The sequence below is a fragment of the Aplidium turbinatum genome, chromosome 12 (assembly GCF_918807975.1).
Source record: "Aplidium turbinatum chromosome 12, kaAplTurb1.1, whole genome shotgun sequence".
NCBI lineage: Eukaryota > Metazoa > Chordata > Ascidiacea > Aplousobranchia > Polyclinidae > Aplidium > Aplidium turbinatum.
The window spans coordinates 14,529,777-14,543,661 of NC_137483.1; the positions used below are offsets into that span (position 1 = coordinate 14,529,777).

A 13,885-nucleotide genomic window follows, 5' to 3' on the forward strand; every position below is an offset into this window, starting at 1 on the left:
CATTTTTAGGGATAATCAAATCAAATTATCGCATCAATGAACCCAAATGCCTTTCTATGACAAGCTGAACATCGTCAAAGGAAGCCAAACTCCGTCTTGCAGTAACTGTTTCAAAACAGTAGCCTAAATGATGCTGTTTTCTGGGACACGATCTTCTTCCACAAATTCAGCTTTTCTGTAAAAGCAATCAGTTTTTCAAATACATCGACCAACATTATGTTTGGTCCTTGCAAAGATTTATTCAAGATAATCAGCTGCGAAAATATATCAGAAAGATACACCACAAACAAAAGCCACTTTTGATCAGCAAACTTTTCTACCAAGCTATACTTCTTGTTTATTAAAAATTCATTCACCTCCTTGCGCACCTTTTTCCTTCTTTGAAGAGGATGTGGGAAATGCATTAATTTTTCATTTGATAAGGTTTAAAACAATTAATTGTCCAAGTTTAGCAATTAATTGTATTTGTTTGGGGTGGTTTTTGAAGCAACTAATTGTTACAATTCCCTAGTCTAGTGTTACTGTAGGCTACTGTTGTGCAGGGAATGGGATGGAATGGAATGGAAGACGTTTTTTCCATCTTCCATCCTGAGATTTTCTTCCATTCCATCTCCATTCCATCTTAGAAATCTTCCATTCCATCTTCCATTCCATCTCAGAAATCTCTTCCATCTTCCATCTTCACATTTTGTGGTCTCCGCGTTGAATATGCCACAAATAAACCTAAAAACCATAGGCTAAATTTAAGCTAAAAATTTAACAGCAGTATTTTCCTAAAGATTACGTACCATTTGGTGTTATAACTAGAAACGTAGATTGATTCTATAAATACAGAAAGAAACAACACCCAGCAAAGTTAAAGAAACTGTTGTAGTAGTCTACGTTGGCAGGCCCTGATTTAGGGGGGGGGGGGGGGGCAGAGAGTGCAGGTGCGCCGGGCCCCCGACTTTTGAAGGGCCCCTCTACGTGGACAAAATGTGATTTTGTGTTATTATTATTTTATTCTTTCAGCCTTTGAAGTTTCTGCAAAGTGCTGTGTAGAGCAGTATCGGATTAATGCTACTGTAGTTGGAGAGGTGGTTTTTCGCGCCTACGGCGCGAAAAATTTTTTTTGCACGGGGGCCCCCGATCTGAAAGTGCCCCAGGCCCCCCATCAGCTAAATCCGGCCCTGTACGTTGGAGAAGATAACAAAGTACCTAACGAAAATACTTGAGAAGCATCGCAGACAATTGATGTAATAAAATGCATGTCTTGATAAAGCGTTAGAAAGTTAATGATGGAATTGGGATGGAATGATGGAAGATTGTCTTCCATCCCATCATCAAGATCTTCCATTCCTTTCCATCCTTGACATTTTCCATCTTTCATCCCAAAATCTGTCTTCCATTCCATTCCATCTTCCATTCCATTCCATCCCATCCCATTCCCTGCTGTTGTGTACACTTCACCGCAAAATGCGTGTGGCAAAATCATCGAGTGAAACCCGCAGCGTAGATAGAATAGCAGAAATTACGAAAACTAAATTAGTGGTAGGCAGTTTTAACTTTGCTCAAGAGACATTATTTTTTATCATCACATCTCACAGCGACCCAGCCAAATGAAACGGCGAACCAGTTTTGGGTCGGGACCCAGGAGTTGAGAAGCACAGCCTTATGGGGAGTTTCTGAAAAAATTCGGCGTATCTTAAATAAAATTGGTGTTAAAGTCGCTTTGAAACCTTTCTTGACAATAAGTAAATTTTTGCCGTCTTTAAAAGACAAAGCGAAATCTCAAGTTTGGTGTATCAAGTTTCTTGTGATGATTGCAATTTAATTTATGTTGGCCAAACCAAACGAGATCTTAAATCTCGCATTAATGAACACAAAAGAGCTTTCAAATATCAACGCCCGGAACATTCTGCTCTTTGCATGCATGCCATAACTTCAGATCATAAAATAACTTGGAGCAATTCTAAAATTCTAAAAGTTGAAAGTGATTATAAAAAGCGAATGTGTTCTGAAAGTTGGTTCATCAATCAAAAGCCTCATGTGATGAATCGCAATGATGGCATCTCTTTTCCTGCGATCTACAAAAAACTATTGTAAGATCTTATTTTACGTTGTTTAAATTGGTTTCATGCTGATTGTAAAACTGTGCAGTAGTGCGTACAAAACTCGATTCATCATGATGACTCATGCCGTTCACTCTCCTCTCCTGTTGTTATTTAAGTTTCTTGTTGATGGTTAACAAATAACAATCAAGACCCTTCTTCTAAGTTATTTCAAACTTTGCGCGCGATAATTTTTTGTCTAGATGCTGAATTTTCTTTTTGCATGTTTAGTTGATTTCAGCAACATGATCCTGTGTTTTGCCATGCTAGACTGGTAGTCACTACCTGGTCTAGCCCCCTGAAGAAGTCAATCGTGTCTGATTGACGAAACGTCGAAATAAAAGCAGATTGTCACTGTATACATCTGGTGATAGTTTAGCTTAATTTGCACCAGTAGAACACATATTATTTAATTAAATGCCTGGAGAACAGCCTCATTCAATTTTCAGCAGAGTCCAGAGACTGGAGTCGCATGGAAAAGCATTGGTGAGTACCATTGTTGTTAGCATTTTTGATAAAGCATTAGATGATTCAATTAGTCCGATGTAGTAGCCTACTATTAAATGCAATATATAATTATTCATAAAGTTAGATTTTAGGACACACCTGGGCATTGGCGTAGCCAAGGGGGGCGAAAGGGGCCATGCACCCCCCAAATTTTCAAAGTTTGGATTCAGAAGTTGAGCCCTTTGTTGAAAATATAATAAAATTTATATCGTTTTCCAAGACGTCTGGCTATTAACACCCCCCAGGACTTGTTTTTTTAGACACACAGAAAGACACCAATAAATTTTGCAAATCGCGCAAAGTTTGCGCGATTTACGCTTTTTTTAACTAATCCATGTAAGCAATTTCAAAATCGCTTGCTCTGTTGGGTTTTTGTGTAGCTGAGTTTTTGGTGTTCTCTAACTTTAGCCGCAGTTTTTGCCCGTTTGTGTGTAAGAGTTACCTTTAATAAGTTAATAGCTGTTTATCTGCTAATAAATTTCATACAAAGATTACCCTAAAAGTGTTTCCAGAAAGCGCTATAATCCATTATTTGAGTGTAATTTTGCAAAAACTTTCTGGGAAGCATGCCCCCGGACCCCCCTAGAATACGCGTGCCTGAGGCACGCTCTAACCCCCCACCACTTTTATTGCTTCCCTTGCTCAACCCACCGGAATACGCCACTGCACATCAGGTGGCAATGTCTCAAATCAAACACTTTGTCGTTCTCTTGAATTCATCCAATATTTGGCCCCCCTAATTCTTTTTCTGGCTACGCCACTGCGTGACCTGGGTGTGCAGGGTAGTGATTTTTAAGTTAGCTTCGATAATACTACATAGATAATCTACTGTCTTTTCAAGGAAGTCAACTTTTTGTAGCAAGCTCGCGCGGTGCGTTTTTTTTGTAGGGTTTATTTGTTTTGTTTTGTATCGCCAGTTTTGTGGCTCAGACTGCTGTGTTGTATCGCAATTTTGCAATTGTGGTAGGCTAAGATATAATTAACCAAATCGATTAGTTTTCACATAAAATCTCAAAAACACACTAAATTATTTGGTCAAGTTTTTGTTAGGTCAATAAGGTCATGTTTACATTTTAAAGTAAATTGTTTTGAGTTTACAGGTCGATGAAAACTTGCTCGAGTTGTAAGGAATGGGCTACATCAAATTTTGACAATCTTTTTTTACTCCAAGCACAAGCATGGTCTGAAATTGAACAAACGATGGATTGCGTGTAAATTAAATGTGATTAAATCCAAAACGTCTATTACGAGATAATTTATTTTTTGTGGCCCGGCAGCAAATGCATCGCAAACTTGTGGTCGCTGACCTCTTCTGTACATCACTGTTAAGTTTAAGCGTTGAATGAACATGGACGTCGCCAGTGTTTTTTTGAGGTGTTTTGGGGGACCGAAACGGTCCCCCAAATTTCTCCAGCGGTTTCCCAAAACTTGGACTTGCAACTACAGTAGAAAAGTAATGGTTGTTTCTCGCTATGTCTTAAGCAAATATGGCTATTTTTTGATATTTAAATGAAACACTTGCGGTCTCTTAAAACTACTTAGCGGTCGCCCAAACCAAACCTTAAAAAAAAACCTGGACGTCGCTATTATAACATCACGGACAGGAAGCTAAAAGCTGCCGTGCAAGATGAGGCTCAACAAGATTGTCATATTGGAGTTTTTAATACCTAACGCATTCCACACGTACGTAAAGTATTCCACACGTACGTAACGTACTCAAACGCATTCCACACGTACGTAAAGTATTTGGAAAGCAGCTATGCTAAGGGGGGTCTGGGGGGCTTCGCCCCCCAGAAGTTGGATTGAATTTGACTGCTACGCCTCTGGGCCCACCTACTTTTAAAATGGTTCCTCCATCCCTGGTAGAGACTGAAAGCATCATTCTCAATATCGTGACGTCACACGCGTGCCAAAAGAGGGGTTGTAAGCCCGCTGTGGGACTAATATAAGCTGTTTAGAAGCATATCAAACCATTCAACAATTTTTCACAAAATTTTGGGGGGGGCCCGGGCCCCTTGGGCCCCCCCATAGATCCGCGCCTGCATGATGCTATTCAACCTTCGAATTTGGTGTCGGCAATTGTCGAGGTAAATGCTGAAGTAATCTGACAAACTATGAATTGCGTCGGCAAAAATAGTGCTGACGCAAATTTTGAACTCGTGTTGCATACAGGAACCCAATCAGCAAATCAACCTTTTGCACACTGATTTAACGCCTGCAGACGTTGAATCAATGCAAAAAAGGGCTGATGTTCGCCAGCAATTGCTTAACTGGGTGAAAAAGCGTGTCCAGTAGGGTGGGTCGATTTCTCCATTTATCATATAAATTTGAACATAGGTGCCACTTTACCTTCTAAACATTTCCTCAAAATTTAAAATCGTTTTGTGCTCAGCAACCCATTACCCCAATGACCTTCTGTTTCTATAACAGGGTTGCCAGATTGGGTGAAAAGTTGCAGAAATGTTTGTCATTTTATCTCATTTTTTCGCCCAATCCGGCAATCCTGCGCAGTGAGCGAACTTCTAATAGTTGTGTGGTTTAGCACGCCACAAAAAAACTTTGTGAAACTGACTCTTTATCTTATTCATCCGATAATGATTCGAGTTTCATGGAGAGTGTCTCAACAAGTAGTGCCTACAATACCATCTCAATCCCTTGTGTTGCAATGGAAGCCCATTAAAAGATGGTTTCTGACGAAACAGTTGCTGTTATTGTCACTGCTACTTTGCAGGATGTGTTAGGAAAAGACTTCTCCACAGACATCATTATTGGACTCACGGAAAGTGAGACATAGCCGAGTCAAGAGGCGTACTGGATTGAAACCAACCCAACATGTCGTCAATAGTTTTATATCGCTTTATTTCGATGGGAGAAAAGATGAATCATATGTCTTTGATGACTACCACCACAGGAGAAAAATAAAATAATACCATTACGTTTTTCTTACACAACCTGGTGACATCTACATCTCTCATGTCACAACACCAAGTGGTCGTTCAGTTGACACTTTAAAATGTATGATCGACGAGAATGTGAACATGGATGGAATTCGAACAACAGGGTGTGACGGGACAGCAGTGAACACTGGGAATCGTAATGGAGTAATTGCTAGAATAGAAGATCATATCCATTATGTAATTCAGTGGAATATATGTTGGCCTATGCTGCCCATCAATGAGTTACCATTGCAGCATCTATTTGGATTATTTGGAAAGACATCTGGTCCAGAAACATTCATTGGTCAAATTGGCGATATTCTGTGGTCAAACCTTATAGCCTTGGAGATCGCATTGTTTGATAAAATTGAAACTCCTCATTTGCCGAAATTGGACAATTCAAAGATCTAAGCACAGACCAAATGTACCTTTTGGAAATCTGCCACGCAATCAGTTCTGGGGAATGCTTTGAAGCACTCTTACACAGAGATCCTGGGAAATATAGCCTAATCATTCACAGGAGCAAATCGAATGTGCCGCTATTATGTTAGTCAAACCCATCCATCAGAAGCTGTTAAGACATTGACACGCTTCATTGCAACTGTATATGGGCCTGTATGGTTTGCACTAAGATGGCCACAGATAGGCTATCAGCGATGCTCCAGCAGTAGGCTACTTTTCCTTATGATACAACTCAGTCATGGAATTGAGCCAGTAGAAGTGCAGTCTGTCATCGACAAATTGATCAAGCAAAATTGTTATGCAGCTCACCCCGAAAACTTGCTATATGCCATGTTTCATGACAATAGACCTGACATTCGTGAAGTAGCTGTTAAGCGAAATCTGAAAGCACGAAAGCTTTCATCTACAATAATATGAAGATGCCATCGCCCTGCTGATTAACTTAATCTTAATACAAGGATTATATTGATATGATCGACTGGACACCGATTGACGTCACTGAACCACCATTATTAGCATCTAACTTAAGCACTAAGAGTGAGGATGAACTTTGGGATGCAATAAAGTCAGTCCCAGTAAAGTCGTCATACACACCACAGACTCAAGCAGTTGAAACAATGATTCGTGTAGTCGCTGAGGTCAGCCTCAAAACTGTCGGAAAGGAGAAAAGAAATTTATGATTTATTCTATCTTAGATGCAAGGAAGTATCGGCCTATATTTGAATCAAAGAAAGACTGTGTTGTTTAGTTTAACATCCTGGTGTGGCTTTAACTCATTACATTTCAATTGTGTTTTGTTTTCACTGTAGCCTATACCTATTGAACATAATTTTTTGTGAAGTAGAAAATTGTATTTTTCCATACCACCTGGGGTAAGTGGTTAGGAGCACACCATCACATTGAAATTTTAACACTTTATTTAGTATGGCAAGCCTCACCTAAATACCGATTTATGCCAGAATCCGACAATTTCATGTGAAAATCGACCCACCCTAGTGTCCAGTAGAGCGAAGGGAAAACTATAACTCCTGCGTGAGCGGTGGCTAGTAAGATCAAAACCATTGAATTTAAACAAAACTAGGTCAGTAAAATATGCGATGAAGACTACCCATGACGTTCTTCAAGCAAAGATACTCGTAATGTGTGAGAATTGAATTGAAAAATGATACAAAATAAGAGGTTTTATGGCTTTGGTCGCAATTATAAATATTACCCCTTTGACGTTCTCAACATTTGCTTGTTCGATTTTCGTGCTGAAAACGTCACACAATTTGAAAATGGTAATGCAAGTTACTGTTTAACGATGAAGATTTAATATTGCCGTTGGTGGTGGGTGTCTCGCTTTCGACTTTTCGAGCATTTTTACTTCATTTTTCTGTGTTTTTATTCTGTTTTTCTTGTGTAATCAGTTGCCTGCATTAGCGACGTCTATTACCATTATCATTACCTAGCCAACCTTACATCATTATTTTATGCGGTCGCTGAAGTTTGAGGTTGAATGCAACGATCATGGAATGTTACGTAGTATTAAGAACGATTTTACACACAAAAGTCAAAAAATTGATCGCCTAAAACAGTTCTTTTTGCACTCTTGAGCAGTGAATACTATTTTCTAAAATGTAGTTATTTTGTCTCGTGAGCTGTGCTTATTGCTTGACAAGGGCATAAAGTTGTAGAATCGATAGGAAATCATTAACTTTAAAAGTGCGGTTTAAATTATGGCAAATAAACGTATTCCAAGTTTTTACTTCAGCAATTGAGGACGCCATTTCGTAATTTTACGCCGGCAATGATTTTGCTGGAGTAAAAATAAGCTAATTTTGAACCTTGGCTATTATAACGACGCCCACGAATTGAGCAACCAATGAATTTGACATCTCTTCAATGTTGGTATGTCGAATTATTTTTCACGTGGCCGGTAATACTGATACCTGTTTTAAAAATAGGTTTTTGTTCGTGTAGTTGTGTTTTTAAAAAAGTAAAATTTCATAATTAATGATGCCTAAAGAGAAACTACACAAACTATTGTCATCACGTACAATAGCCTACGCCGCAATGCAATAATGCAAATGCGCTAGCATTTTGAAGATTTGTCGCAACAACGCTGTATCTGGCCCCAGTCATTCAAAACGAAGTAATGGAAAAAACTGATTTTTCCAGTAAATTTGGTGAGATTTCTAGCCGTAATAAATAAAAGCCAAGAGAGTCAGACTTCGAATATTTTTTCTCAAAAGTTTGTCAGTTATGTTTCAATCCATCGCAACATAGACTTTCTATTATTCCTGTTTATAAGCTGTTTTCAAGAAATATAATTTATTTTATTGATGCATCCTACTATATTAAATGTTGAAGCTTTAAAAATTTTCAATTGTTTTTCAGGTCTCCAAACAGATGTTTTGCAAGATGTAAATGTCATTGATGAGGATATGTCTCTGTCAAGATTTGAAATTAAAGGTAAATCTAAAAATCTATTGCATTACTTTCTTTAGTGAGTTAAGCTGTCATATGTTGCTAGTTCCCTAAACTTATTTTGTAAAAAACCTTTATACCTAATGGCGGTGGGGTGGCGTAACGGATAAGGTGTGCGCTCTCCAATGATGCAATCCTTGTTCGATCTGGTTGTTGAAAAACACCGCTAACTTCCACCTTGGGTGCAATAAATTGGGTGGGCGTAGTTTCTGCATGGAAGGCGGCCGAAGTCTCGTCAGTGCCAAAGGTTTAACCGTTTAACTGTCACGGGCTCTTTAAAGAGCCCAAGCCCTAAAAAATAATCACTTTTTGCAATCACCATTACTCTGGTGTTTGTTTTCCAAACTGCATGGATCTTACTTTCTTAGAAAAAGGAACCTTGTATTGTCTAAAAGTTGAAAAAAATTACTTGGTTTGTATTTGAACTTTTTCTTCAATTTTCAATCAGTTACAGAGAATTTTTATTTTTTTGTGCAAAGTGAAGTTTATGCGGCTCTTTCTTCGCATAACACATAAACATTATCATGACAACGTCGCCTGCAAAGCTTGACACTTGCCTGACGTTTAGCGGTGACGTTTACCGCAGTTTAAATGTTTTTTTTTACATGTCTAAACGGAAACAAAAAAGTCAAAAAACACAAAATTTTTGTAGTTTGTCAGAAATTTTAGTCATTTGAGGCATCTTTTTAAACGAAATACACAAAATTTGTAAACATATTGTAAAAGACTGTTGAAAATGCAACAACTGTAATGTTTTGATTTTTTTTTCTGGCAATTACCGTTCTCAAAATACGGCAGTACAAAATCAAAGCCTTGCTCAAGCTAAATTCTGAAAAATGCATCAACGAAAGGGTGGCAGTTAAAGGGTTAGCCTAATGTGAACCTTTTCTTCTCAATATTGCCCAAATCTTAGAATCGAGAATGGAACCACCTTTACTTTTACCCCTTTACCTAATGTTTCTTTTTCAACAAACTCTCAGTTTTTAGTGAATAAGCCTCTGTTTCGGCCTTTTGGGCCTCACTAGTGCCGTTATGACTCTTTATTGAGTGCTTTCAGTTTTATTTTAAAATTTATCAAAAAAACACCATTCAGTTACAGTAAAATGTATTTCAGGTTTGCGACAAAAGCATTGACTGGCATCGAGGTACAAAAAATGCAGCAAGCCAAGACCCACATGTTACTTGATTCTCTGGTGAAAGCACAAGATGATCATCAGCAGTGTCTAAGCGAGCCTCCTAGTGATCTTGTGCTTCCACTCAACAGCCAGGATGATGTGCTGTGCAGAACATAGAAACATTTCTAGAAGATAAAGATATAAGAAAACAGTTGGTGAGTTTACTTCTAAAATATCAAGTTCCAGCTGCAGAAGGCCATTTTGTCTGTTTTTGTAGTTGTTAAGATCGTCTTGTTTAAAATAGGCAACATCTAAAATTATAATATTTTACAGGTTATGTTCTTTGGATGCATTGGAGGAAAAGATGTCTTCAGCACTGTTCAGAGGCTCATGAGCCATGTCATGACGAATACATTGGCAAGAGAGTTCAACATGACTGGAAGAAATTTTAAGCGTTCGTTTCGAAAATTAAGCTTTCTCGAAATGATCCAGGGTGAGGAGATTTAATGCAATATTGCATGAAAAAGGTTTTTATTACAGTGACGAAAAAAATCACAATTTTGTATTTGTAACAGAAGTAATTCGCAAAAACTTTGAAGAAATGATTTCAAAGTTTATTTGTAGCAGGATAATTCCCATTTTCTTTTCCAGACTGTTGTAATCAACGTAACTCTGAGTTTATCAAGCATGGAAGATGCTTTCAGAGCTTTTTTCAGTGCGATTAGTTCATTACTTTACGGGAAAAAGTTGCTTGTTACGTGGCTTCAGCAACCGACCTTTTCCACAAGACATATTGGTTTGGACCAGCTACTTGCAAATTATCCGAATGACATTATTATTTTTAGATGGAGTACGAAGAACCCACAACTTGTCCACAGCAACAAATTCAAATATCGATGCCGCTATTTCAGACTGGTTGGAATACGCAAGAGATTGGGATAGTGGGCGTTTGAGAAGAGGAAGACAGGAAATTTGATTTCAATTTGCCTCTTATGCCCTTTTCTGGACCGCTGTTATATTTAGCATGTTTTTTGTTTTTGCTGTGATGGTTAGAAATAAAAACAAACTTAACTGCTATCTGTCCAACTTTTACGTCTTCCGTGGTCATGATTATCACGTCTTCGTGGTCATCATTATCAGCACAGATGAACTCGAAAAAAGTGAGTTAACTACACGCCACCATGTGGTCAAAGTTTAGAAACTTTTTCGGTTTGGTAAGGTCGTTCTGTCTATTCTTTGTCAAAGTAGAATGTGAGCGTTTGATCGTAGATTAACAAATGGATGGCCAACGCTAGGCCCACGAGTAACCAAATCGTTTTCGCCACAGAGGAGATGATTGTAAATTGTGTCATTGATTCCACGTCGACCCAACGAAAGCGTTTGGTCATAGGTTGTGCAACAGTGCACCAACGTTGGTTCTACGATTAAACAACTCTTTTTTGCCACAGTGAGGATAGTTGTAAATTACGTCGTGGATCCCACGTCGACCCAACGAAAGCGTTTGGTCGTCAGGTTGGCCACCAGTGCACCAACGTTGGTTCTACGATTAAACAACTCTTTTTCGCCACAGTGAGGTTAGTTGTAAATTGCGTCGTGGATCCCACGTTGAACCAATGGAAGTGTTTGGTCGTCAGGTTAGTCGCAGGTGGCAAATGGTTGTCCAACAGTGCAACAACGTTGGGTCTACGATTAGGCAAGCCTTTTTTCGCCACAGTGAGGATAGTTGTAAATTGCGTCGTGGATCCCACGTCGAACTAACGAAAGCGTTTGGTCGTCAGGTTGGTCGCAGGTGGCAAATGGTTGGGAAAGGGTTGGCCACCAGTGCGCCACCGTGGGATCGACGTTTAGCCAACCAATTTTTGTGACTGACGATTCGCCCACGTTGGACCGCTGGCCAAATATCTTACGCGCCAACGTCGGAAACCAACGGAGGGCCCACGGAACGTTTCCGATGGTCCAACGTTGGGCCAACGACACGTTGTTGTGCGGGATAGAGAGGGGAGACGATCATCATAGATCCGCCGCCAATGTGTGAAACCGGGCTGGAGGCTTCCAACTCTACCAAGCCTGCCCCCGTTACCCGTGATATCATCGCCATTGGGCTTTGTTTGGTCCAGATCCAAATTGAGACAGAGGCCATTCGCTTGTTTGGTTGTTTAAGGTGGTCGTGACTACGCGAGGGCTACGCACACACTCTTGGCCAGCTCCATGTCTACTGCGGTCTAATTATATTGAAACGTGCAGCTTCAGGGGAACTGGTTGCAACGGGCTGCCGGGTGCTCTGTTCATCGAGGCCCGCCTTACAGGATGCCTGCCCGTCAGACACTGCCCTCTTCCGCCAAAAAATTGCCGTTGGGGACTTTTACGTGTGTCTATTTGCCCCAGGAGTTTCTAGGAGTGAGCCTAGTTTTCAGCGTGGGTTCACCTCTACACTGCTTTGAGGCATCTCCATAGAGATTGGGCTGAACAAAATCAGCTCCCTAGACACTCCGATTTCGTAGAGTCCTATCTTCTACGGCTATGATATCAGGTTTCAGTTTCACATTCGCTCAGGCTACACTAGGCTACCAATTAATTCAACGTCATGGAATAGGCTACGTTTCAGGTGAAATTTCTATTCAAAATTTTAAAAACGCTTGGTTTATTCTACTTTAATTTGGTGAGTAGCGGGCAACTGAAGTAGCCTACAACTGAAGCAAACATTGCGCATTAGCGCCTATCTGCTACCGCTACATTTGGAAAAAGTAGTCCTCCCACTGCAGCGCCACTTTAACAAAAGGTAAACTCTAGATTGAACATGACCATAAATTTAACAAGGAAGAAAGAGAGGCATGAGTTGTGAGAAAAAAAGTGTGCTAAACCATCAGTCATTACGGTACACAAGGAATAAGAGAAGCATTAGAATATAAAATTTTCTTTTTGTTAAATCTATGGTCATGTACTAGAGTTTGCCTAATAAAGTTTAGCGCAGTTTCCGGCTTTCCGCTTCCAAAAAAGAGCGCGCTACGTACCACTCTGACTCCTGGAACTGTGAAATATAGCCTACAGCAGCTTACGCTACGCCACTGTTTTTTAACACCCCAAATTTTTGAAACAAAATGAAGAAATCCTTTTTTGTTTCAATCACGAATTCAGCGGTGTTCAGATGTGGTTTGTGGTAAACTGGCTAACCATTATAGCAGATGCAGCATTGGGGTGTGTTTTGGGATATATTTTGTGGCCGTGCTAACTACTGATATATAGGCTACTAACTACTGATATATAGCCTACTACACAATTTTTCATTCAGGCACGTTTTAAACCTTTCAAGGTTTTGCCACCTTTTCCCGTTCGTTAACATGCTGGTAGGTTTATATCGATTGTTGTAGTTAGTATCTTTTTCGTCCCTGACGCGTTAATGACGAAAAATAAAATGATTGATTGATTGATGTGATGACCAAACTTTGACCTTTGCCCTACTTAGAGTAGCCAACACGACATGAATGAGCAGCCACTTTCAACCTCTTTTTTCACACTGGTGGTCGGTTCACTTAGCTAGAGTTGCTACTCACTTTTTTCGTGATTGAAACGAAAAAGGATTTCTTCATTTTGTTTCAACGATTTCAGACCAGTCTAACTGTAAATAATTTCTAAGTTGATTTTGTGCCCAGGAGGCCCCAGACTACTCTACATCGATTTTAGGATCTTCTGCTCAGAGTCCATTTCAAATCTCTCCATTACTATTTTTTACCCTTGTGTTCACTGTTTGTCAAGGTTTGCTTCGCCAGTGCAATGTCCTGTTTGACTTGTCGTGAATTGAAAAAAAGTTAGTGTCAGAAGAAGTAGAATGAAGTTTGTATAAATATTCTCAGTCAAGTAACTGGATGAAAACAATGATAAAGAGCATAGGTGAAATAGGGCTTAATAAGATGAAGCATGTTTCCATATTCAATCCAGGTAATGCTTGTAATTGTACTGATATAGCCTTTTTCTAAATTTCAGTTTTCACTGTTTTCATTATTTCTACAAAAAGGCTTCATGTTGTGCCACATATCTTGTAGGTATAGGGTAAACTGGGGTAAAATGGGACAAGGAAAAAATGGGACACGTCTGGGTAAAATGGGACTGTTTACAAAAAGTGCTCAATTGTGGTGTAATTGTTTTTCATGATGTGTACTTTTGCTTTAATGCAGTATTTTCTCTGTAACTTTTGGATTTACACTTTTACAGGTGCAATGACCAAGTGCACATTAAAATCACAAAGCAGTGCTCCTGCTTTTTTTTGAAAGTAGGGGCAATAAATCATACAATATCACAGCGTTTAGCG

The 13,885-nt window shown here is 39.4% G+C and overlaps 1 protein-coding gene and 1 long non-coding RNA gene across 2 annotated transcripts in view; both read left to right on the plus strand.

Moving 5' to 3' along the window:
* The first annotated feature begins 2,562 nt into the window (after positions 1-2,562).
* Positions 2,563-10,502, plus strand: LOC145780607 (uncharacterized). Its single transcript, XR_014290665.1, has 6 exons — positions 2,563-2,576; positions 3,726-3,808; positions 8,375-8,449; positions 9,579-9,794; positions 9,913-10,072; positions 10,425-10,502. It is a non-coding gene; the product is annotated as an uncharacterized LOC145780607 (long non-coding RNA).
* Positions 9,619-13,885, plus strand: part of LOC145780608 (protein capicua homolog) — a 52,159-nt gene continuing 47,892 nt past the window's right edge. Inside the window, exons 1-2 of the mRNA XM_082592233.1 lie at positions 9,619-9,738; positions 9,913-10,072. Of these exons, the coding sequence (XP_082448359.1) occupies positions 9,619-9,738; positions 9,913-10,072 (280 nt within the window). The remainder of the gene's footprint in view (positions 9,739-9,912; positions 10,073-13,885) is intronic.